The 24176-nt window shown below is 63.2% G+C and overlaps 3 protein-coding genes across 9 annotated transcripts in view; 2 read left to right on the forward strand and 1 right to left on the reverse strand.

Moving 5' to 3' along the window:
* Positions 1 to 350: 350 nt before the first annotated feature.
* Positions 351 to 5805, reverse strand: LOC120391136. 3 transcript variants are annotated; one of them, XM_039514514.1, is made up of 4 exons: positions 5652 to 5805; positions 2203 to 2386; positions 1314 to 1452; positions 351 to 846 (listed from the first exon to the last, which is right to left on the reverse strand). In XM_039514514.1, exons 2-4 carry the CDS (start codon positions 2378 to 2380, stop codon positions 567 to 569), a joined length of 597 nt encoding a protein of 198 aa, XP_039370448.1. In that variant the 5' UTR covers positions 2381 to 2386; positions 5652 to 5805; the 3' UTR covers positions 351 to 566. The 3 variants fall into 3 exon arrangements, with proteins under 3 accessions (XP_039370448.1, XP_039370450.1, XP_039370447.1); XM_039514516.1 differs by having other exon boundaries at positions 2203 to 2478; positions 5652 to 5690; XM_039514513.1 differs by lacking the exon at positions 5652 to 5805 and adding an exon at positions 3934 to 4088.
* A 966-nt stretch (positions 5806 to 6771) lies between these two features.
* Positions 6772 to 14596, forward strand: QTRT1 (queuine tRNA-ribosyltransferase catalytic subunit 1). 2 transcript variants are annotated; one of them, XM_039513693.1, is made up of 10 exons: positions 6772 to 7170; positions 8126 to 8194; positions 9919 to 10057; positions 10452 to 10530; positions 11267 to 11382; positions 12021 to 12159; positions 12872 to 12947; positions 13134 to 13243; positions 13616 to 13700; positions 13926 to 14596. In XM_039513693.1, the coding sequence occupies exons 1-10, from the start codon at positions 6940 to 6942 to the stop codon at positions 14076 to 14078; spliced, it is 1197 nt and encodes a 398-aa protein (XP_039369627.1). In that variant the 5' UTR covers positions 6772 to 6939; the 3' UTR covers positions 14079 to 14596. The 2 variants fall into 2 exon arrangements, with proteins under 2 accessions (XP_039369627.1, XP_039369628.1); XM_039513694.1 differs by lacking the exon at positions 6772 to 7170 and adding an exon at positions 7892 to 7916.
* A 999-nt stretch (positions 14597 to 15595) lies between these two features.
* LOC120390944 (potassium channel subfamily T member 2-like) overlaps positions 15596 to 24176 on the forward strand; it is a 47657-nt gene continuing 39076 nt past the window's right edge. For 2 of the 4 annotated variants that reach the window (XM_039514042.1, XM_039514045.1), the window contains exon 1: positions 17803 to 18135. In XM_039514042.1, coding sequence (XP_039369976.1) covers positions 18047 to 18135 — 89 coding nt within the window. In that variant the 5' untranslated portion in view covers positions 17803 to 18046. Of the gene's footprint in view, positions 15649 to 16241; positions 16423 to 17802; positions 18136 to 24176 lie in introns of those variants that run through there. The other 2 variants (XM_039514044.1, XM_039514043.1) reach the window with 2 other exon arrangements.

Genomic DNA, 24176 nt, shown 5'->3' on the forward strand with positions numbered 1-24176 from the left:
CAGGGTTCAGACACCAGCCTAATGCTCAGGACACCTGGAGCCATTCCCAGCTGCACCACTAACTCCCCATGCCTCAGTTTCCCCATCTGTAAAACAGGAAAATCTCCCATCCTGCACCACTTCTCTCTAGACTGAGATTCTTCAAGACAGGGGGAGTCTCACTGTCTGTACAGCGCCCAGCACAGTGCCCCACCCCCAACCTCTGCTGGGGTCCATCAGTGCTACGGTGACACCCCGTATTCAGGGCACAGCACCGGCCTTGTGGTCTATAGAGGGCCTGGCCCCCCCTCTGGCCAGCAGCAGGCTGAGTTAAAGCAGTTCCCTGGAAGAAGGACAAGCCCCCAGGAGCCTTCACAGTGAAGAGTCTTTTATTTAGGATCCCTTTGGTTACACACATTAACTGCAGGGGGGGAAGCAGGGCCGGGGTGCCTGGAGGACTCCTGGCCCCTGCTGGGTTTGTAAAACAGTTGGCTCCCAAGTACAATCCCCACCCCCACCCCTTGGAGACACCAGCAATTCCCAGAGGGCACGTCCCCCTCCACCACCCCCTGCCCCACCAGTCATTCCTAGCAGGCCCCTTTTCCGCCCTGTGTCTGTTGCTGCTTCCTGTCAGACTCCGGCTGCATCCGGGGCCCATGGCTGCGGCACACGGCTTCACCTGCCTTGGTCTTGCTGCCAGTGACCTTGCCTGGGGTTACCCTGGGCTGTGCAGCCAGACTTCTCGCACCCCGAGGAGAGGGCGACACAGGGGCTCGCAGCCCAGGACTCTGCATCCCGGTCACAAGCTGACTGAGCCCCATGGGGAAGTGGCCAACACACAGCGCTTCTGTGCTCCTCCTGGGGCTCCTGGAAGAGAAAGAAACGTCAGGCTGCCCTCCCCACAGCCTAATAGACACCACCCTCTAATGGATGGGTCCAGAACTGCCCTGTAGCACCAACAGCCAATGGAGCTGGTCCTCGGGCTCAGTGACAGGGGCTCCAAGCGCTACCCTCATGGAGTTCTGCATGGTCACAGCCTGCAGCAGCTGAGTGATCAGGAGTTTTAGACTGTCAGCTCCTTGGAGCAAGGACTGTATTTGTACAGCACCTAGCGCGAAGGAGCAGAGCCGCAGACATGGACCAGTGCACCTACTAAATAATGAATAGGCCACCGCAGTGCCAGATGGCTGGCTGCTCAGCTCGAGGCGGAGCACTGCATGCTGGGAGTCCGTTTCCCTGGGCTCTATCTCTGTGTTCGAGGCAAGGCGTCCGGCTATAGCCTATGCCAGGTCTAGCAGGAGCAGCCCATGGCGTGGGCCCTGTCCCGTAGTTACCTGAGGCCTGGAGAGCTGCAGGGGCTCTTGGCAGGAGAGAAGGGGAAGGCAGGCAGGGAGCGACGCTTGTGGGAGAGGTAGCCTTTCGGCAGCTCCTGGGGCAGCTCCACATCCAGGCGCTCCAGGGGCAGAGCCATCTCTGAGCACGGAGAGGAGAGGGATGTGTCAGCCCAGTAATGCTAGCCCAGGGCCACCATGGGAAAGTGCCACTCGCACTGGCCCTGGCGCAAGTCCTGCCACCCACTCCACCAGCCTTTTGGCCAGAGAGCCGGACAAGCGGCACCCCCTTGCGGGTGAAGGAAAAAGGTAGAGGCTCCAGGCACCTAGGAAACCCGAGTGTCCGGGACTCCAGACCCTCTGCACCAAGTCACAGTGAAAGGAGGCTCTCACGCGACACCCTGCCCCAGGCACTGGGCAGGAAAGCATGTGGTGCCCCAGTCGAAGGCGAGCTGTGCTGGGCTGCGGCCCTGGTGAAACCACAGGCCAACAGTCTGATGGGAGCAACACCGCAGAGCCAGGCTGGACAGAGCAGCATGGTCATCTTCAACTGAGACCCTGCTAAGCTTCTCATTGGGGGTTGCCTGGGACTCAGGACACCTGGGTTCTCTTCCTGGCTCCATGATCTGGGGCAACTCACTTCACCTCTGAGCTGCTGGTTCCCTTCCCACCCCCGGTCTGCCTAGGCTGGGAGCTCTCAGGGGCAGGATCTGTCTCTCTGGGCCCAGATCTTGATGGGCACTTGGGGACACAGGGTCCCTAAGAGGTGAGGGCTGCTCATCCTCACAGGCAATACGGGATCCACTGGGCCCCAGCAGGGTCGTGGCCCAAATTCCCCTCCATCTCCAGCCCCTCCCCATTCCCCCTCCCACTCCCTCCCTTGAGGCCTTACCACTCCGGATCCGGCTCAGTTCTGGCCCCAGCAGCTTCCCATCTAGGCTCAGCAGGACGTATTTCTCCATCTTGATCTCTGGGCTCAGCTGATCCACAGCCCGCAGGTTCGGCCGCTCCATCGCCTCCACTCGCGGCGCAGCCAGGTGCTCCGAGCGCAGAGCGTGCACCACGTTCATCTTCGGCTTGGAGAGAGAGCGGGAGGGTGGAACGGGCCAGCACAGCTCCCCTTAGATCATATCCCCCCACCCTGAGGGTAAGGCCAGTAGCTGGTACCCTTCAAAATACACCAGGGAGAAGGTCTATGAGCTGGCACACGAGTGGGGGTGACCCCTGCTGTGCCACTGCAGCCTGGTCTTTTGCTCTTTACCCAGCACCAACCCCCCTATGCAGCAGCCACTCAGGCACCACTGAGACCCAACTACCTGTGTTTATGGCGATCCAAGGCCTGGCTGTGTACGTCCTACTGCGCCAGCTGGCCTGGGAAAGCCTCTAGAACACAGGGAGCAGCACTAGTGGGCTCACAAGCGATTTAAAGAGATGTTCTCCTAATCCCATATGGCACCTAGACACCCCCCACCATGAGTAGCAGTGAGCTTCAGCTCAGGCTTTCAGATCCTGAGCTCAGATTTGATCTCTGCTGCCAACCACACACCCAGGGACACAACACAACATACACAGGACATGACGACAACCCCTTGTTATCCTGCTGCTGTCTGGGCTACACAAGGCCTGCAGGATGGCATGCAGCCCCCATGGCAATTGATTTCTAGCCCTACCCAAGTGACCCAGAAGCATCGCATGGGGCTAGCTGCCTACACGGCCTGAAGAGATGTCAGGCCATGCCCCCCCGAGAGGCTCAGACAGTGACTCAGTGGCAGAGCTGGGATTAGAACCCAGATCTCAAGTGTCCTGGTCCCATCTGCCTCCACCTGGGGCCGTCACCCCCACCCACCTTGTGTTCTGGCAGCTTTGCTCCCTAATTGCTCAGCCCTTCTGGAAAAGCAGCTCAGAGCTACCTCCCTCTGCATCCTCAGCAGGACTTTGATAACCCTGCAGAGCAGAACCTCCACCAGTGCTACGTGCTCACACACTCCCCCTTTGCCCAGCAGCCGCAGAATTGCAGGTTCTCTGATCCTGGCCAGATTGTACCTGGTTTGTATTTCACACCAGTTCAGTTCAATACAGACACATGGCAGCTTTCCTCTGCCCTGTACCTGCCAGACAAGGTCAGACCATTGGTCTAGCTCGCCTCACATCCTGCCTTTGGCGCTCACAGCCCGATATTTTCTCCTTCCACAGAACAGGTAACCCTGCCAATACGACATTCAATGCTGCATAGCTGACTGGGAACATAATGGAGCTAACCAACTGTGCAGCGCTGGAGACGGAGAAGCCTCGAGGGACTGTGATGCCCCACATGGTGGGCAATTTAACCCAATCATCCAGAGGCCACAGTTTCACTGAAAACACACGCCTTTGGCAGACACTGAAATCACTGTGCAGGGGAGAACACAGTGTTCCAAAAGGACAAGAAAAAAATTGATTTTGTTGCTTGCGATGCAGAGAGGGATTACCGGGGCTGAACAGGCAGAATGATTGAACTGGAGAGGTGACAAGGGAGCCCATGAAAATAAGTGATGGGCCAGCAGCAGCTAATGATTTCTCTTTTCCCCACCTCTGGCTTTCTGGGTAGAACTAATTAAATCCCTCACCGGATTTAATCTATTACCCAGATTTCCAGCTGGGGTTTGTGCAGGCAGCTGGCTGTTTGCTTCAGAGACAGCCCTCGATTTGTTTCCATTCGGGAGCACACGCAGGAGAGCTCAGTCCAGTAAATGAGCCAGGCTTCGCCTACAGATTCTTGCTGCTCCCTGCTAGGAAACACATTTGTGAAAGCCCAGGGCTCAGCCTGCAAGGAAGGATGCGCTCATGCTCAAAGTGCTGGGCTGGAACTCTGGCGATAGGGGTTTGATTCCTGGTTCGGCCATAGACTCCCTGGAGCACCTCACGTCAACTGGATGCCTCAGTTTCCCCATCTGTGAAGTGGGAGCAATGATGGTTCCTTGTTTAGTCAGGCACTAAGCCTCAGTCTCTCATTAGGTATCTGTGTAGCACCTAGCACACAGGGCCCTCTCCCATACAGAAGCAGCACATTCTTTCCATAGCCTCCTTAGAAATGCACCTCCACCCCAAAGCACTGCCAGTGGGAAGCCTTTTGTTCCCTAGCCATGGAGGCAGCCTAGCACTGCTGGGCTAGGGAGTCGGTGCCTTTCAGGGGTGGTGGGAGAAAGGTGCTGGATTTATCTCCTTGCAGGTCCCCAGCAATAGAACAGATGCAGCATGAACAGGGCTTGCACCCCCTGAAGAGCACCCAGCCCCCTTTGCTTGCAAACCTCAGGACAGACCAGCTTTGCTGCTCACACCACACCCAGGCAGCAGGCAGAGCCCACCCCAGGACACATTTGCTGGCCAGGCCCCTGTATTACCACGTATTTCTGCTGCAGCACCTCAGAGCACTGGATGCAGACCTGCCCTCCAGTGTGCTAGGCACTGTACAAACGGATCAACAGGCCATTGCTTTTCAGCAAACAAGAAAAGACACCTAAGAGCTGCCAGGTCAGCTCAGCCCCAGGGCCATGTAGCTCACTAACCAGTCTCCAACAGCAGCCAGAGCTAGTTGCTGCAAAGGAAAATCATGAGGTTTCAGAGCCCTTCTGAAAAGCTTTACAAAAAGCTCTGGACTAGAAGGACTCCAGGGAGCCTTGTTTTCCAGAGAGCGCTGTCAAAGTCACCTAAGATTTAATGCTTCTGTGACAGCCAAAGACAATAAACTTCACTGTTTAATTATGCAGCACAGTTCCTCTTATCCATCTTGGATTTGCCACCGTTTGTTTTCATTGGCTCCTTGCTCTTGTGTTACAAGATGGGGAGAGTAGAACTTTGCAGGCTCTTTTCAATACCCTCCCATATTGCGCATGCTTTGTGGACAGTCTCACCACCTCCTGATCTAGGTAGGCAGAGATGCCACACTACACACCCTCACTGCAGGGCCAGAATACCTGACAAGGTTAAGGAGAGCACTGGCCTGCCTGTCAGGAGGGTCTCTACCTCAGCAAAGTCAGCAGGCATAACTAACATGCACAGCCATCCCCCCTAGGAGAGAGTAGAGACAGACACCAGTGATCCCTCACTTCAGTTAGCTGCAGGCCATAAAAAATGAGCCTCCTCTTACACCCAACATTGGAAATTATTCACACAAGGGGAAAAAAAAAACCCATAACCCTGGAGCTACAGAAAAACAGCCTGACACCAACCCTACCACATTGTAAGCCCCCTGCCTGACTAATATTTATGCTCTCCTCTTTGGGGCATAGCAGGCCCAACCTAGAGCCCTTGGCAAATCAAGTATAACCCCCACACTTCAAACCAAACCCCTTACTCACTTACCCCCAGCTATCTCCTCTTTACACCTGCCTGCCAGACACCTCCAGCTGCCACACCTGGCCCTATATACTAGGAGCCTTGATGCCCTCACTCAGCAGCCTGACTCCTCACACCTGACCCCCACCACACCTAATTCAATCGGCCCCTTATTAGCCCCTCCCAATTCAACCCCCAACTGCTTTCTAATAAGGTTTAGGGAGGTGATTTCTCTGCAAGTCAGTATCTTGCTCTTTCGGGGGCTAGAGCCGGGGGTTTGCCCTCTCGGGCATAAGGGGGGGGGGGGGAGAACATGGGATGTTTTGCTCTGGGGCACAAGGGGGCTTGGGGCCTTGGGCAGGAGCAGGGGGCACATTGCTCTAGGGCATGAGGGGGCTTGGGCTAGAGTGGGGGGTCATTGCTGTGGAACATGAGGGCGCTTGGGCCATTGGGGGATTTGCTCTGGGACATGAGGGGGCTTGGGCTGTTGTGGGGGTGGGCTGGAGCAGAGGATGTGTTGTTCTGGGGCCTGAGGGGGCTTGGGCTGGAGTGGGGGGCGTGTTGCTCTCGGGCATGAGGGCACTTGGGTTGTGGGGGCTGGAGTGCGGGGCATCGCTCTGGGACATGAGGGGCTTGGGCCATTGTGGGATTTGCTCTGGGGCCTGAGGGGCTTGGGCTGGAGTGGGGTGTTGCTCTCGGGCATGAGGGCACTTGGGTCGTGGGGGCTGGAGTGCGGGGGCATCGCCTGGGACATGAGGGGGCTTGGGCCATTGGGGGATTTGCTCTGGGGCTTGGGCTGGAGTGGGGGGCGTGTTGCTCTCGGGCATGAGGGCACTTGGGTGGGGGGGGGCTGGAGTGCGGGGCCATCGCTTTGGGACATGAGGGGGCTTGGGCCATGGGGGGATTTGCTCTGGGGCCTGAGGGGGCCTGGGCTGGAGTGGGGGGCGTGTTGCTCTCGGGCATGAGGGCACTTGGGTTCGGGGGGGCTGGAGTGCGGGGGCATCGCTGTGGGGCATGAGATGGCTCAGGCCTTTGTGGGGCAGGCTGGAGTGCGGGGATGTTGCTCTGGGGTATGAGGGGGTTCAGGCCATTGGGTGGCTGGAGTGGGGGGCATCACTCTGGGACATGAGGGGGCTTGGGCCTGTGGGGGGCGCGTTGCTCTGGGGCCCGAGGGGGCTCGGGCCTAGTGCTGAGGCTGAAGCCTGCTTCGCTACCCGCACTTCCGCGTTGCCAAGGCAACGAGAGCGGCTCGGGATCACATGACGGCCCCCAAGATGGCGGCGCCCAATGAGGCGTCACGTCACTCCCGGCCAAGATGGCGGCGCCCAGCAGTTGCGGCCCGGCGCTGTCCCTGCGCGTGGTGGCCGAGTGCGGGCTGAGCAAGGCCCGGGCCTGCGAGCTGCGGCTGCCGCACGGCCCCGTGCTCAGCCCGGTCTTCATGCCCGTGGGCACGCAGGGCACCATGAAGGGGATCACGGCCCGGCAGCTGGAGGCGCTGGGCTGCCGCATCTGCCTGGGCAACACCTACCACCTGGGCATGAGGCCGGTGAGTGACCCCCCCGGCTGGGGGCCTGACCCCCCCCACCTACCACCTGGGCATGAGGCCGGTGAGTGACCCCCCCGGCTGGGGGCCTGACCTCCCCCACCTGCCACCTGGGCATGAGGCCGGTGAGTGACCCCCCCCGGCTGGGGGCCTGACCCCCCCCACCTACCACCTGGGCATGAGGCCGGTGAGTGACCCCCCCTGGCTGGGGGCCTGACCCCCCCCACCTACCACCTGGGCATGAGGCCGGTGAGTGACCCCCCCGGCTGGGGGCCTGACCCCCCCCCACCTACCACCTGGGCATGAGGCCGGTGAGTGACCCCCCCGGCTGCGGGCCTGACCCCACCTACCACCTGGGCATGAGGCCGGTGGTGACACCCCCGGCTGGGGCCTGACCCCTCCACCTACCACCTGGGCATGAGGCCGGTGAGTGACCCCCGGCTGGGGGCCTGACCCCCCCCACCTCCCACCTGGGCATGAGGCCGGTGAGTGACTCCCACCTACCACCTGGGCATGAGGCCGGTGGTGACACCCCCGGCTGGGGCCTGACCCCACCTGCCACCTGGGCATGAGGCCGGTGAGTGACCCCCCCCGGCGGCGGGCCTGACCCCCACCTGCCAGCTGGGCATGAGGCCAGTGAGTGACCCCCGGCTGGGGGTCTGACCCCACCTCCACTTACCACTTGGGCATGAGGCCGTGGTGACCCCCGGCTGGGGCCTGACCCCACCTACCACCTGGGCATGAGGCCGGTGAGTGACCTCCGCGCCCACCTGGGCATGAGGCTGGTGAGTGTCCCTGTCCCTGCAATCTCGGAATAGCCTGCAGGGCGGGTGCAAGCCTGATTTTGTGGGGGTGGGGGGGTTAGCTGGTGTTTCTGGAGGTCTGATTTCTGGAGAAGCCTTGGGCCGTGTTCACGTTTCTAACACACCTTTTCCCCACCCCCCTAAATCTGCCTCAGGGGCCTGAGCTCATCAAACAAGCCAACGGCCTTCATGGGTTCATGAACTGGCAGCAGAACCTGCTCACGGTGAGTGGGGCTCCCCAGGGCTGAGCCAGGAGGCCTGATCCCTGTGGCTTGTGGCGACAGGGGGAAGCGGGTTAGAAGCCAGGCGCTCTGGCAGCCTCTCGTGGGAGCTTGGCTCTGGGGAGTGAATCGGGGCCCCTCTGGGCAGCGTGCAGGGTGGGTGGCCAGGATTGGGGCCCCTCTGGGCAGCGTGCAAGGGGCGTGGCCAGGATTGGGGCCCCTCTGGGCAGCGTGGAGGGTGGGTGGTCAGGATTGGGACCCCGTGGGCAGCGTGGAGGGTGGGTGGTCAGGATTGGGACCCCATGGGCAGCGTGGAGGGTGGGTGGCCAGGATTGGGACCCCGTGGGCAGCGTGGAGGGTGGGTGGCCAGGATTGGGGCCCCGTGGGCAGCGTGGAGGGTGGGTGGCCAGGATTGGGGCCCCCCGGGCAGCGTGGAGGGTGGGTGGCCAGGATTGGGACCCCGTGGGCAGCGTGCAGGGTGGGTGGTCAGGATTGGGACCCCGTGGGCAGAGGGGAGGGTGGGTTGTCGGGATTGGGACCCCGTGGGCAGCGTGCAGGGTGGGTGGCCAGGATTGGGGCCCCCCTGGGCAGCGTGCAGGGTGGGTGGCCAGGATTGGGGGCCCCCCTGGGCAGCGTGCAGGGTGGGTGGTCAGGATTGGGGCCCCCCTGGGCAGCGTGGAGGGGGTGGCCAGGATTGGGACCCCGTGGGCAGCGTGGAGGGGGGGTGGCCAGGATTGGGACCCCGTGGGCAGCGTGGAGGGGGTGGCCAGGATTGGGACCCCGTGGGCAGCGTGGAGGGTGGGTGGTCAGGATTGGGGGCCCCCCTGGGCAGCGTGCAGGGTGGGTGGCCAGGATTGGGACCCCGTGGGTAGTGTGCCACAGCATTTCAGAGCTGGGTTGCAGCATGGAGCCCTGGTATGTTCCCCCTGTGCTGACTCTTACGTGGCGTCCGGCTTCTCTTGACTGTTGTTTTGTTCTGGGTTTCTACAGCACCTCGTACTGCCATGGGGTCCTAGGTGCTACCGTAATACACCTAATACATCATGTACAGCTCCTAGCACAATGGGTCATGGTGGGTGCCTAGGTGCTACCGTAATACACCTAATAGATAGTACAAAGAGTACATTCAGTGCTGGTGGAAGGTCCCACGTTGAAGCAGCTTCTGTACTGTGTATCTACCGGTTCAGCCTGGGCACCAGCAGGGCAAGCTCCCTCCAAGCTGCTGCCCGTAGCTAACAGGCCTCTCTGCTGCCCCAGCAGCGAGCGGGGAAGCCTCTGAGGCTGCTGTTTAGCACCGTTTGCCTCACTGAGCACCCAGGAGAGGGTGACTAGCAAGGGGCCTCGTGGCGAAGGCATCGGTCTGGCACTTGGGGGATCTGGGTTTGATTCCCGGCTCTGTGGCTGACTCCCTGCGGGACTTGGGCAAGTCAGTGACTGCCCGTGCCTCAGTTTCCCCATCTGCAAAGAGGGCTTTGCAAGCAAGCTCACTAATGACTGACGTGCTCAGATGCTCCAGTGATGGCCCCATGGAACAACCATGGTAGATGGGCCACTGTCAACCCGGAGTGGGCTCAGAGCAGAGGCCTGGAGTCTCTGTTCCCCTCCCTCAAGCTGCCAAGCCTCCTTCCTCCCTGTGTTGCACCCTTGACCCCTGGGCAGTATCTCTGGCTTAAATCTCAGCGCCCCCAGGCCCTGTATCCTCTAGCTCCGGATGGGCTTGTTCACAGGACAGCGGTGGGTTCCAGATGGTCTCCCTGGTGGAGCTGTCCGAGGTGACGGAGGAGGGCGTCCGCTTCCAGTCTCCGTACGATGGGGAAGAGATCCTGCTGACGCCGGAGAAATCCATCCAAATCCAGAACGCGCTGGGTAACTCGTGCTGTTTGGGAGCCGCTGGCTGGGTCACACAATGGGCTCATCCCCGAGGTGCAGACCAACCGAGGAAACTAACTAATGTAACTCTGGAAATGGTTTAGGCCCCGGTCCTGCAACAGGGCTTGGGAGGGGTCAGTGCTTTGAAGACGTTAATTGCTGTGGATGCTTTTCCTTTGGTTAAAGCAGAGTGGGGTCTAGTGGGTTGAGGGGAGGGGGGCTGGGAGCCAGGACTCCTGGGTTCTCTCCCTGATCTGGAAGGGGAGTGGGTTAGACTGGAGGGCAGGGGGTTGGGAGCCAGGACTCCTGGGTCCTGTTCTGGGCTCTGGAAGGGGATGTGAAGTTCAGGGCAGCGAATCGGAGAATGGCCCTCCCCCCGTTCCCTTCCTAGGCTCAGACATCATGATGCAGCTGGATGACGTGGTGAGCAGCACCCTCACGGGGCCGCGGGTGGAGGAAGCCATGTACAGGTTTGTCGAGTCTCTGTAGCCTGGTGGATAACGCCCAGCAGAGCCTTCCCCAAGCGGCAGTGTCCGGATGATGGGCCGGTGCCCCACTCGGGCTCCTCCACCTCCTGCTTTATCCATTGCCCCAGGAGCATGGGGGGGTGCGAGGTGGGGGGGGGGTTAACCCTCGGCAGGCCGGAGCCCCATCGCCTGGGGGTCCCAGCTACGGGTGGATCGAGGGCGTTCCTCTCTCACCCAGTTCACCCCTGTGTGGGTTCTCGTCATCTCTGGAGTCTGATTTTTGTCACTGTCCTGCCCTGCCTGCGTGTTCCTCCTTGGCGGGGGTACCCCCGGATGGGGGGGTACAGTGGGACTCTAATACGGAGGTTGGGTGGCCCAGTGGGGTGGGAATCAGGATACCAGGGTTCTGCCCCTGACTCGGCCATCTGATGGCTTCAGTTGCTGACTCTCTCTGCCTCGTTTTCCCATCTCTAACATGGGGACGGGGCTAATCCCTAGCTCCCGGCTGAGCTGTGTGTCCGTCAATCTCCAAGTGCTTTCCGAAGCAGGTCCCTATCATGACTATCCCCGTTTTACAGATGGGGAAACTGAGGCACAGGGTGGCGCAGCAGTCGGGGGGCAGGGCCGGGAACAGAACCCAGCCCTGCCTAGTCTCAGTCCAGGGCTCTATCCATGAGGCCCCGCTGCTGACGACTCTCCCGTGGGCTGGCAGGAACTGAGCAGGCCGGGTGTGTTGCAGGTCGATCCGCTGGCTGGACCGCTGCATCGCCGCCAACAGCCAACCCGACAAGCAGAACCTCTTCGCCATCATCCAGGGCGGGCTGGACCCTGCCCTCCGCACCAAGTGTCTGGAAGGTAACGGAGACCTGGCTCTGCTCCCTCCGGCAACAGCTGGTCTCTGTGCTCCGAGCCCGGGGCTGGATGGGCTGGACTTGGGGGCGGGGGTGACTGTGGGTAAGTCCCTGCACTCTCTGGGCCCCAGTTCCCATCTGGACACTGGTAACTCTTCCCGTGAGCTCCTTGGGCCGGGCCTGATCTCGGGCGAGGCCTCAGTGCTGAGCGGTTTCACCTCTCCGGAGCTTAGAGCGACCAGACCGCAAGTGTGACAAATCGGGACGGGGGTGGGGGGTAATAGGCGCTGATATAAGATAAAGTCCCAAATATCGGGACATCTGGTCTCCCTAGGAGCTGCCGGGAAGCCGGGCAGGGCCTGGTTTGGGGTCTCCAGCCCCGCTTTGCTCGTGGGAGCTGTGGGGGGCCCCTGATGCCTGCGGCAGGAAGCCCCCAGCTGGCTTTGGGGTAGGATCTGGAGCTGCTGGCAAGACGGAGGGCACTAACCCATGGGATGGAGGCACGCCCTGGGGGTGGGGAGAGGAAGCTGCATATGCCCCCTTAGCTTGTGGAGACCCTCACGAGGGTGTGGGTGGGTGCGATCCTGCCCTCCCCCTCCCCCCTTAGGGACGGGACCTTCCTAGCTCTGTTTCCATCCCCAGAGATGACGCAGCGGGACGTGCCCGGCTTCGCCATCGGGGGGCTTAGCGGCGGCGAGGCGAAGGATCACTTCTGGAGGGTGGTGACCCTCAGCACCGACCGCCTCCCCAGGGGAAAGCCCCGCTACCTCATGGGGGTCGGGTAGGTGTCGGCGCCGAGCGGCGCCCGCTCCCCCTTCTTCTGGAGCTTTCAGCTGGGCTTGGCGTCTCGGGGGGCTGGTTCCCTCAGGGATTGTCCCGTCTACGCAGCACCCGCTGCTGCTGAGCTTTGGCCCAGCCTGTGGGGCAGGGGGTGGTTCATGCTGCAGAACCGCAGGGGTTCAGGCACCTGGGAGCCTGGGGCGGGGGTTGGTTCATGCTGCCGAACCGCGGGGGTTCAGGCACCTGGGAGCCTGGGGCAGGGGGGTAGTTCATGCTGCTGAACCGCGGGAGTTCAGGCACTGGGAGCCTGGGGCGGGGGGTGCTTCATGCTGCCGATCCGAGGGGGTTTAGGTACCTGGGATATGGGTTGCCTCGTGCTGGGAACCAAGGGGGTTCAGGCGCTTGAGGGAAGTTGAAGCCTAAACATGGCTGCCTAGTTACCCCACTTCCTCTTGGGTCATGGGAGGGGAGCACGTGCCCCTTCGCCAAGAGGGTGGTGCCCAGGGGCCGGCAGGTACGGCCCACTCACTGGCAGGGCAGGGCCCCAGTGCTAACCTCCCTCCCCTCCCATGTGCCCTCCAGGGGCCCCCACTATGGCCCCCCCTCCCTTGAGGTTCCCCAGGCTTGGGCTGGAGCCTGGGTGTCGGGGGCCCTAGGCTGAGACCCGACGTGCTCCTGGGCCAGTTTGCAGAGCTGCCGTCTCCCCCCCACAGCTACGCCACGGACTTGGTGGTCTGCGTCGCCCTGGGCTGCGACATGTTCGACTGCGTCTTCCCCACCCGGACTGCGGTGAGTGGCAGCCCCCCGGGGACAGGGTGGGGGGCGTCACTCTGCCCGGCTGCACCCTGGGCTGCTCTTCTGTGTGCTGGGCTGCCCCATAGTGATGGGAAAGCAGCTGGGATCACACACACCCCTCCCCCAATAACCCCTTGTTGGCCGCTGTCCCAGTGACCCGCCGGATCCTTCCTCTCCCAGCGCTTCGGCTCAGCCCTGGTGCCCTGGGGCTCCCTGCCGGTGAAGAACAAGCAGTTCGCCAAGGACTTCCGGCCCGTCGACGAGAACTGCGACTGCCCCACCTGCCGCAGGTGCGTGCCCTGGGTCGGGGGAGGGGGCAGGCAGGGGGTCGTTCTCCTCCCTGTGGCCACATCCTCGCCCCGCAGATGGGCTGGGAGCCAGCGGCTGTGCCGGGCACCTCGAAGTGGGTTGGTGCTTGGGGGCAGGGGATGTTGGGTCCCCACCCTCACACGGATCTCCTGCCCTGGTGGCGGGGGATGGAGGACAGAGCTCGCCCCCCCAGCAAGCTGCCCCCACCCCTGGGGACTGACCCTGGATCTCAGCCCCAGCTCGTCACTGGGGGCTCCCGTGTGCCTCTCGAGCGCTGTCCCTTCCGAGGCTGCCCCGGGAGGGTCGGTTCCTGCGGCCTGCGCCTCCTTCACCGCGGCGTTTCCCCGTCCCAGGTACAGCCGGGCCTTCCTGCACGCCCTGTTCCGCAGCGAGACGGCAGCCATGCACCTCCTCACGGTGCACAACATCGCCTACCAGGTGGGTCCCCAGGGCGTCTGCCCTCTGGGCCGGGTGTTAACTGCCCTGGAGGCTGGGGGGGCGAAGTGGGGCGGTTGCGGTTGCTTCCTCCTCGGAGCCAGGCGGGTTCTGGGTGTGTGGTGAGCCCGTGGGTCTGGCCCCGGTCGGTGTGGGAGGGGACGTGGGCAGTATCCGAGCTGTTCAGGCTGTAATCGGCCTCTTCCCCCCCCCCCCCCCCGCCCCCAGCTGAATCTGATGCGGTCAATCCGGGAGAGCATCGTGGAGCAGAGGTTCCCGCAGTTCGTCCGAGACTTCATGAGAACCATGTACGGCAGCCGGGAGCGGTACCCGCCGTGGGCCGTGGACGCCCTGGCCTCGGTCAATATCACCCTGGAGTGACAGCGGGGGGGGGGGGGCATGTTTTACAAGGAAGATGAGCTTGGGGGGGCACAGAGAATCTTTTTGGCCTGGATTATCCCAGCTGCCCCCTGCGGTCGGAGGGGTCAGATGTGCAGCCCAGCGGGCTGGAAGGCTCGGGAACAAAGCCGCCCCAGCTTCTGAGGCCCAGACCCAGCAGGGGCTGCTCGTCGCAGCATGGGCCGAGGGGGGTCAGCGAGGCTGCAGCACTGAGCTCCTCTGTGCAAAGGGTTCTGGGTAACACGGGAGCCCCGGGGCAGGAGCAATGCGGGTGCCTGGATTGTGGGGTCCAAAGAGTTAAATCCCAGCAGCCTCCAAGCTCATTAAGAAGGGGGGGTGGGAATGATTTTAAACTTGGTTTTTGTTTTACTGTTTTTCCCCTCCCCTTTTGTACACGGTTTGTAATTAGCAGTTGGGTTTTTAACGAGGCAGAGCCAGGCGCTCTGCTCCCCACAGGGCTGGGCACTGCCCACCAGCCCCCAATAAAAACTGCCAAGCTGCCAGTGGAAATGGATCAGACTGTGGGGGGTGGGGAACTGACTTGCGGGGGCGGGGCTGCCCTGGGGCACAGTCTAGATTTCCCCCCCCGCCCAGAGCCCCCCGTGACGCAGGGCACATACGTGCTTGTGAGGCGGAGAGGGAGTCAAATCCCCTTACAGCATGCGCAGGGGGAGGCAGCCCCAGAGCTCTTCTGTGTCCCTTGGGCTGGGTCTGAACCCGCTCAGCAGCATCCGCCTCTAGGCTGTGGCGCAGGAGCCGGCTCTACAGGGGTCCTGCGCTCAGCTGCAGCCACTTCTGGGGTGGGACCTGGCGGCTGTTCAACAGTGGTACAGCACCAGCGCTCGCAGCCCCTGCTCTGGACATGGGGCGAGCAGGAGTGCTGGGAGGCAGGGCCAGGCTTGGCCCCGGGCTGTCTGGGGAAAGCTTCGATGCTCCTCTCCAACCTGTTCTGTGCCCGATGGGGGCTGACATGGGCGGGGCCTGGGGCTAGGCTTGTGGGTGCGCCCCCTGGTCTAACTCAGGGAGGATCTAGCCAGTCTGTCAACCGGCAACCTGTTACAGTCCCTACTGGGTGCCCCGTCCCTATGCACTGGGCAGGCGGAGGAGAGGCAGCAGGGCCCAGGGGTTAGGATACAAGCTGGGGCCTCCTCGACCTGGCTTCAAGTCCCTGCTGTGCTGCAGCCTCCCTGTGTGATCTTGCGCCAGTGGCTTAGTGTCTCCGTGCCTCAGTTTCCCCATGGGTACAGTGGCACTACTAGCCCTGCCTCCCTGCTTAGAATGAGAGCGTCTGCAGCCCGCAGCGCTGTGAGGATCCCATTCCCCTCCCATACCCCCCACTCCTGCCTCTCCCCCAAGCCCGGCCCCACCACCTGCGCCCCAGCAGGTCGTGATCTGCTCCGCGGGGAAAGCATCCAAAGGGGAACCAGCTGCTGGGAACGGGAGGTTCCCCCATCGGCCAGCAGGGGGCAGCAGGTGCTCGACGAAAGCGGTGCTCTGGCGGCGCCGCAGCGAACTGGGGAGGTTCTGCTGCGTGTGTGCGGGGGTGTTTACGGTAAGTGCTCTTCGCATCCTAACGGGGACCCTGGGCTGGCTTCTGTCCTGGAGCAGGGACTGCTGGGGGGAGGGGTGATCCGGTACTAGAAGAACCCAGGAGTCCTGGCTCCCAGCGCCCCTGCTCTAACCCACCAGCCCCCACCCCCTCCCCTTCCCAGAGCCAGGGAGAGAACCCAGGAGTCCTGGCTCCCAGCCCCCCCCTGCTCTAACCCACCAGCCCCCACCCCCTCCCAGAGCCAGGGAGAGAACCCAGGCGTCCTGGCTCCCAGCGCCCCTTCTCTAACCCAACTAGCCCCACTCCCTTCCCAGAGCCGGGGAGAGAACCCAGGAGTCCTGGCTCCCAGCCCCACCCTGCTGTAACCCACAAGCCCCCACTCCCCTCTCAGAGCTGGGGAGAGAACGCAGGAGTCCTGGCTCCCAGCCCCCCTGCTCTAAGCACACGACCCCCCCTCTCCGAGCTGGGGAGAGAACCCCGGAGTCCTGGCTCCCAGCCCCCTGCTCTATCCACTAGACCCCACTCCCCTCCCAGAGCACAGATCCTGGCTTGCCGGGTGGGGTTCCTACGCCCGCCCACCTGGCTTGTGGGGGCTTGTGCCTGGTAAAGCAGCTGGCTGGGAAGATCTGGTGCATTTGTTAGCCCTGCCAGCTCCATCCATCCTGCGTTTGCCCTGGGTCCCGTGTCCCTGCCAGCTGGAACAGGGCACCCCGGGAAGGAGCCCAAGAGGCGAGGGGCCTGCATCTGGGTACTGTTGCCCGGGCACCTGGTGAGTGGGTAAGCGAGGCTGGCACTGGGGCGCCTCTGTTCTGGGCAGATTCAGCTTTGCAAACCCTCCAGCACAAGAGACCAGCCTTGCCCGGGTCCCCCTGCCTGGGCCATCAGCATCACAGGGCAGGCGCTTGCCAGGCATGGGGCACCTCTGCCCTGCCCGGGCATCTCTTCCAGCGGGTACATTGGGCAGGGGGTGACCCAGGGGTTAAGCTGTACATGGCTTGGGCTCAGGTAGCGCCTGTGCCAGGCTGTACCTGGCATGATGCATTGACACAGGCTGTCATGGAGGGCGGGGGGTGGTGGTGAGGTGCCTGGGCCTAGGAGAAGGGGGAGCAGGGTGGGAGAGGAAGGGGGCCATGGTGCTGGGGGAAGATGTGCTAGTGCCAAGCGTGCACTCAGGAGTACGCACAGCGAGGGCCAGGGTTGAGTCTGTCCTGAGGGTGCTGTGTGAATGCGGCCGTCGGGGGTCCACTGCACCACAGGGTGGGGGGCAGTGGTTAGAGTGGGGGGGGGACTGGGAGCCAGAACTCCTGGGTTCTCTCCCTGGCTGTGAGAGGGGAGTGGGGGCTGGTGGGTGAGAGCAGAGGGGGCTGGGAGCAGGACTCCTGCGTTCTATCCTGGTTTGAGGAGGGGAGTGGGGTCAAGTGGTTAGAGCAGAGCACTTGGGAGACAGGACTCCTGGGTTCCCTCCCCAGCTCTGGGAGGGGAGTGGGCGCTGGTGGATCAGAGCAGGGGAGTCTGGGAGCCAGGACGCCTGGGTTCTCTCCCTGGCTGTGGGAGGGGAGTGGGGGCTGGGAGCCAGGACGCCTGGGTTCTCTCCCTGGCTCTGGGAGGGGCGTGGGCGCTGGTGGATCAGAGCAGGGGAGGCTGGGAACCAGGACGCCTGGGTTCTCTCCCTGGCTGTGGGAGGGGAGTGGGGGCTGGTGGATCAGAGCAGTGGGGGGCTGGGAGCCAGGACGCCTGGGTTCTCTCCCTGGCTGTGGGAGGGGAGTGGGGGCTGGTGGATCAGAGCAGTGGGGGGCTGGGAGCCAGGACGCCTGGGTTCTCGCCCGACTCTGGTCAGAACAAGGAGGCTGGGAGCATCTTGTCCCCCCTCCCGCAGCCCGAGGGGTTAAGGAAGCGCCGCGGCCGCAGGTGGCCCGGGGAGGGAGGGGACAGCACAGCAGCCCCCAGGCGAGGGGCGGATCGGGGCGGCCCCTCCTGCCTGAAACCGCCCCCCGCATCCCTGCCGGAGACCGAGGCGCGCTCAGCCGGCTGCCTCCCCTCGCTCGGCCGCCTCCCTTCCCCTGCCTCCGGAGCCCCGAGCCCGCCTGGCAGGGGCCCCCGGCCTGCCAGCTGGGGGGCGCCGTGCCATGGGCTAGCGGCAGCCTCCGCTGGGGGCACCTCCCAGGCTGCTGCAGGAGCCGGGCACCAGGCGGCTGGCAAGGCGAGGCTGATGGCACCAGCTGCTCGCTTCCCTCCCCAGCCCAGGCAGCGGGTGGCAGAGAGCTGCTCCCGGATGCCCACCCTGCCCCACCATGCCCGTGGGCCCCGGGCGTAGCGGGCCGCCCTGGCTAGCGGCTCCCGGCACCCGCAAGCCACCAGGGCGCAGCTGAGCGACGGCGGGACGGCGGCGTCGAGGGCCAACATGGTGGAGCTGGAGAAGGAGGTGCTGCCCCTGCCCCCTCGCTACCGCTTCCGGGACCTGCTGCTGGGGGACTGGCAGGCCGACGAGAGGTGAGGGGAGCCCTGTGCTGGTGCCTGGGCACGGTGGGCGCTGGCGCCCTGGGGGGCCTGGGTGAGGGGCGCACGGGGTGGACTGGAGCAGCCCCGGAGATGCTGGTCCCAGCTCCAGCTTTGCCAGCCCACCTCGGGCCAGCTGTGCCCGGGCGGTGCTGGGGGCGTCGGGATCTCTGGGGTGTGGCCTCCTGTCGTGGTTCCTGTGCTGTCTGCTGCAGCCGGCCTGGGTGGTGGGTGCTGGGTCTGCCGCCCGCCTGCCCGAAGCACTTTGCCCTGGGAGCTGGGCGCGTGATGCCCCCCGGGCAGCCCCTCGTCTTCCCCTTCCCCTCATCCCCTCTTTGAGGTGAGGGGGGGGAAACAGGCTCCAGCTTTGGACTTGCAGGGGGCTCAGTCCCCCTCCCTGACCAGTGCCACCACCCCGAGAGCCTCCCCCATGCTCCCTGCTGATGTCTGTCTCTGGCCACTTCTGGGCCCCCCGCGTGAGGGATGGGGAGAAATGGGGAGGCGCTGCCTTAGGGCGTTGAGAGGGAAAGGAGCGGCAGCATCGTCTGGTGTTTGGGGGAGTACCAGGACTCCTGGGTTCTGTTCCCAGCTCTGGGAGGGGAGTGGGGTCTAGTGGTTAGAGCAGGAGGTGCTGGGCGCCAGGACTCCTGGGTTCTCCCTCCAGCTCTGGGAGAAGGTGTAGGCTCTGGATCAGAACGGCTGGCGCCATCCCTGAGGAAGACAGGGCTGTTTACCACCCCATGTTGGGTGCTTTGGGACAGCAGCTGGCTTTCGGTGGCTCTCCGTAGCACCCTGTGGCGTCGCCTGGTGCCCCGGGGTCCTTTGTGGCTCTGACGGCTGCTGCATGGCGCAGCAGGAGCCTCCGTGGCTCCGTGTGGAGCTGGGCGGTTTCCCCGTGGCATGGCGGGGGGGGTTCCATGGCACTGTGTGGGGCACTGTGCATGGGGCTCTGGTGTCTCCCGGGGTCTCCCTGGCTCTGACTGGCATGCACAGGGGACGGCCTGGTGCTGCAATGTCCCTCCGCCCCCAGCCGCTGGCCTAGTGGGGTCCCCCCAGCTGCACCATGTGGGGGCAGGGGCTCTGGGCCATGGCAGTGTGCCCCACCCCCAGCCCTGCCCAGTGGGACGCTCCATCTCCATCGCTCATGCAGTGCCCAGCCTCTCTGCCGAGGCAGCCAGTCCCCCTGGAGATCCCGCCCCTGGGGTCAGATTGGAGATGGGGTCCCCCTGAGGGGAAAGGTCCCATGTCCCATTCCCCACCCCCCTGGGCCAGCCAGTCCCTGCTGCTCTGGGGCTGGATGGTGAGGGGTAGAGTGGTGGGGGGGTAGCAGCGGCTCAGGTCAGGAGCGAGGGGCACCCATAGAGGGAGGCTCCACATTAGGCTTGAGGGGCACCAGCGAAGCTGGGGGGCAGGGGGAGCCCAGGGCTGGGCTAGCAGGGCTCTGCAGGTCAGGAGTGAGGCTGGGTGGGGGGAGCCCAGCGTGGGGCGGGTCTGGGTCTGTTCTTCCAGTGACCCAAGTCTCGGTTTGGTGGCCTGGGGCTGCTGGGACCTAGCAGCTCGCAAGGGGTTAATGAAGCTGTGAGCCCAGATTGGGGGAGGGGGGGTGTTTTTAGAGCTTCCCTGGAGCCCATTCTGCACCCCCCCCCATCCACCCACACCCCTCCTGTTCCTAGCCTGCTTCCTGCGACAGTCACCGGCTGCTGCCTGACTCCAGCGCTGCTCATTGCAGCGGGGGATACGGGGGTAGCTTCAGTGCGCCCTGGGCTGGTGTGGATGCGGGGTGGATACGGGGCAGAGATGGGAAGGAGCAGGAGCGGGGGTGGGACCCTCTTCAACCTCAGCTCATTTCCCCCTGTCGCCCCTGCTCCTCCCCCTTGAGGGGAGGCCTCCTGGAGCCAGGTCCCTGCAGCCTGAGCGGCTACCCGGGGCTGTCGGCTGGTGCCAGCGAGGGGAACCTTCCAGGGCTTTAAGTGCCAGCCTGGATCTGGACCAGCAGGCAGAAGCTGGGTGAAGGAGATCTGTTGTGGTTAATTAGGTGTATCCCACTATGGTGCACACAGACCACAATCCAGCTCCGGGGGCCCCCCATTGTCCTGGGCGCTGCAGAGACCGAGTGAGAGCCCATCCCTCCCCCAGAGAGCTCCTCAAGGATCATTCTCACCCGCTTACAAAGGGAGAACTGAAGCCCAAAACAGACAAAGATTTGGAGGGGAAACTGAGGCACAGAGCAGGCAAGTGACTCGCCCTGCTCACTGGGTGGCAGAGCTGGGCATAGAACCCAGGAGTCCTGCATGTCAGGGCTGTGCCTGCTTCACAAGCCCACGCCCCCTGTGGGATTTCACCTCCCCCTGAATGTTGCATACAGAGCATCTCAGCAGAATGTGCCATAGAATCATAGATTATTAGGGTCAGAAGGGACCTCAGGAGGTATCTAGTCCAACCCCCTGCTCAGAGCAGGACCAATCCCTAAATGGCCCCCTCAAGGATTGAACTCACAACCCTGGGTTTTCTCAGTGTCTGTTCCCTGATGGACGGCAGCCCCCGAGCCAGGGCTGGCTTTAGGACGGGCGGGGCCCCATTCGAAAGAGCTGCAGCTGAAATGCCGCCGAAGACAGTGGCAGCAATTCGGCAGCAGCTCAATCGGTTGCCGCTGTTTCCGGTGGCACTTCGGCAGAGGGTGCGGGGCCTGATTCCCGGGAATTGGGAGAATCGCCCTAAACCCGGCCCTGCCCCCAGCGCAGCCTGTCTCCCGCCCCCGGCCCCGACTACGGAGCCATCCCTGCCAGGCTTAGGAGCAGCCGGAGTGATTAACGCTCGCTTGACTCGCTGAGGAAGGGAGATCGATAGACCCGCGGCCACACTGGTGTCTCAACGTGGTGGTTGCTGGTTGCAAGGCCTGCTCCCCCTCCCTGCCTCGGTGTCCCCCCATTGCCGACTTCACCCCAGCCTGGCGTCCCCTGGCCTGCCTCTCCCCACCCCCTCCCCAGGGGGCAAGGCTGGGACCAACGCGCTTCCCACCCACGTCCCAACTTCAAACACCAAGGTGCAGCCTGCTGAGACTACAGCTCCCAGCATGCATTGCTCCCTCCCACCATTTATGCTTGGCTAGCGATAGAGTGGTGCATAGTGGGCACTGTAGTTTCCTGGGGCTGCAGCACCACGAGTAGAGAACAGGGCAGTTGCGGCAGTGGGATCCTGGCCTTTTGCCGATGAGGCATCGCTTGGCTGGGCTGGAACCCTAGCTGTAGGAGGGAAGGGGGGGTAGATGGGGGAGGGGCTGGAGTGAGGACTCCTGGGTTCTAATCATGGATCGGTGACCTGGGCTGAGCCCTTTCCCTGCTCTGTGACTCAGTTTCCCCCTCTGCACAATGCTGGTAGCTCCCCATCCTCTCCCACGGTGAGGGGCTCTGTGGCTGCACCTCGCTGTGGGCATGGAGGTGGTCAGGTGCCCATCTGCAGCTGGATGGGGCCCTGGGCGGAAGGAGCGGACCAAGCTTGGCCCAGGCTGGCATTGGGCCTCTCAGGATTCGCTGCTGGCCCCCAGCTCCTCAGGGAGCTGAAATCTTGATGGCGCCAGGCAAATGGGTCCCCGCCAGTGGCTTGTGGCCCTTCCTGAGCCTCCACTGGCCGAGGCATCAGCGGGCTGGGAGAGAGCTGTGGGGGGCATTGCTTTTCCATCCCTGTGGGAGCTTGGGCACGTCCGTGCATCTCTCCAGGCCTCAGTTTCCCCATCTGTAAAAGAGGGACAATAATCCCTCCTGTGTCTAGTAGAGTGGGAGCTTTTCGGGGTAGGGGCTGTCTCTCGCTATGTCTGTGCAGCACTGATCTCCCCCAGTGGGTCTGGGCAGCACCTGGCACAATGAGCACCCAGTGGTGCCCAGTGCGAGGGGGGCCGCTATTGGCACGACTCTCAATGGCTGGCTCTGGAGCAGCAAAGGGAGGCAGGGTGTGAACATTGGGCGCAGCTGAGGGTGGGAACGAACAGCTTCGTTCCACATGCGTCTCCTGCAATTGAAACAAGGCACCACAGGAGGGGCTGAGCCAATCCCCTGATACGCTGATGCCCCTGTGCCCGCTGGCCCAGGGAGGGTGAGCTGGAGAGGTGACACACGTCCCCCCCAGCTGGGCCCCAGAGCAGAACCAATGTGGTGAAAGCCCTGGGAGCATCAGCAGAACCAGGGGCAGGCAGGCCCAGTGCGACTTGCTGGTCTGAAGTGGGGGATGGATTCTGATCTCAGTCGCCCGGCCCAGGGGAGCTGCCCCCAGCCCTGAGTGCTCAGCTGGGCCAGGCAGGGGCCACGGCCCCCCTCCCCTCATCCACAGCCCCCCAGCTGGTTCCCACCACTAGCTACTTGCCAAGGCCCTTCCGAGCTCGGCCCCTCCTGCCTGACCCGCCCCACCCTCTCCCTGCCTTGGGACCGTGCACCCCCCCCGCAGACGCTCCCGGGGCCCCGCTTCCCCGATTGAATCCGGACTGACACCAGAGCCAGAGCCAGCCGTCCGACTGGAGCGGCTTTTACCAGCAGGACACATTTACCGAGGTTGATTTGATCAGCCCCTGCGCTGAGCTGCAGCTGGGAAGCTGGGAGCCCCGGGGCCAGGCAGGGAGCACTGAAATATGGGGCCTGTCTGATGTGTGATCTGCAGGGAGCTCCCCCACCAGCAGCCGCGGGAGCCGTACGGGGAGCAGGTGGTGGGGGTGATCGGCCTGGGGGCTGTTCTCCATGGCTGTGTCTTGGCAGCAGGGTTTAATGGGGACTGGGATTTCTGAGGCTGCCGGTGCTGCTGCTGGGGACGATGGGTTCAGTCGTGCTGCAGGGGCTGGTGCCGGGCTGGGGAGGTTTCATGGGTGCTGCGTTTTGCAGGGCGGCACTTTGGGAACAGAGCTGGGTGGCTCAGCCCCCAAAGCACCTAGAGACCCTACAATAACAAACCAGCACATGGAGCCCCTGCGTGACCCTCTATTAACATACGGGTCAGTGCAGCTGCCGTGCTCATAATTGATCCTACACTAAGGAAACACTATAGGGGTCTGCGCACCCTACAATAACCAGTGTCCAGCTCCATGCACCCTACAATAACAAACCAGTGCCTGGCTCTGCGCACCCTATGATAAACCAGCACCCAGCTCTGCGCACCCTACGATAAACCGGTGCCCAGCTCTGCGCACCCTACAATAACCAGCGTCCAGCTTCATGCACCCTACAATAACCAGTGCCCAGCTCCACGCACCCTACAATAACAATCTGGCACCCGGCTCCATGCACCCAGCGTGCCAGGCGGCATGGTGAGTGCTGATAACGGTGCCAGTTCCGCCCCCTTCCCAGCAGCCAGGGGAGGCGTCTAACTGGCAAATTACTGTTTTTCTTGGACTGTCACAGGAGCTGGGTCCTGGGTGGGCGCCGAACGAGAACGCAGCCGGCGAGAGATTCCCTCATTGGGCCACCCACCCGCCACGCGGGAGCTCCAGCAGGGCTGATCGCCACATTTCAGCCACCAGCAGTTCCTGGGGGCCTTGGGGGGCTGGGTTCATGGCTGCAGGGGCTGGAAATGCTCCCAAAGGGTGGAGCCCCAGTGGGAGAGGGCTCCAGGATTCACCCCCCCTCTCCAGCCTGGATGACAGAGTCCTGGGAATGGAACCCAGGTATCCAGCTCCCTGCTCTAACCACTAGACCCCACTCCCCTCTTAGTGGCAGAGAGAGAACCCAGGAGTCCTGGCTCCCAGAGTCCTAGGGGATATTGCTCCCGCCAGCCCCTCTGCTCCCCGTGGACTCTGCCTGGCCCCAGCGGTTCTCAGCCTCGGCCGGAGCGGAGGGGAAATCTGGGAGCTGCTCTTGGCTCGTTATTGGTTCCTTTCATTGCCGGTCTCAGCCGCCCAGGAAGGCTCCGGCCCAGCAACTGCAGCCTAAATTCGGCCTTCGCCTGCCAGGCAGGCCCCTCCCCTCCCCCTCCCAGCCTGCAGGGAAAGGGGCTTTGGGTTCTTCCCTGTTACTGGGGGTGGGGCACAAGAAGAGGGAAAAGTTCCCTCAGCTGCA

This window comes from Mauremys reevesii, linkage group 25 (genome assembly GCF_016161935.1).
Source record: "Mauremys reevesii isolate NIE-2019 linkage group 25, ASM1616193v1, whole genome shotgun sequence".
Classification (NCBI taxonomy): Eukaryota; Metazoa; Chordata; order Testudines; family Geoemydidae; genus Mauremys; species Mauremys reevesii.

Bases quoted from the DNA above. Each gene is read 5' to 3' on its own strand.
- LOC120391136 (XM_039514513.1), bottom strand. From the start codon at position 4,005: ATGGAAACAAATCGAGGGCTGTCTCTGAAGCAAACAGCCAGCTGCCTG. The intron at 1,453-2,202 runs GTAAGGCCTCAA...CTCCGTGCTCAG, and splicing joins ACTGAGCCGGATCCGGAGTG to AGATGGCTCTGCCCCTGGAG. The intron at 847-1,313 runs GTAACTACGGGA...TTTCTCTTCCAG, and splicing joins TGCAGCTCTCCAGGCCTCAG to GAGCCCCAGGAGGAGCACAG.
- QTRT1 (XM_039513693.1), top strand. From the start codon at position 6,940: ATGGCGGCGCCCAGCAGTTGCGGCCCGGCGCTGTCCCTGCGCGTGGTG. The intron at 8,195-9,918 runs GTGAGTGGGGCT...GCTTGTTCACAG, and splicing joins GGCAGCAGAACCTGCTCACG to GACAGCGGTGGGTTCCAGAT. The intron at 12,948-13,133 runs GTGAGTGGCAGC...TTCCTCTCCCAG, and splicing joins TCTTCCCCACCCGGACTGCG to CGCTTCGGCTCAGCCCTGGT.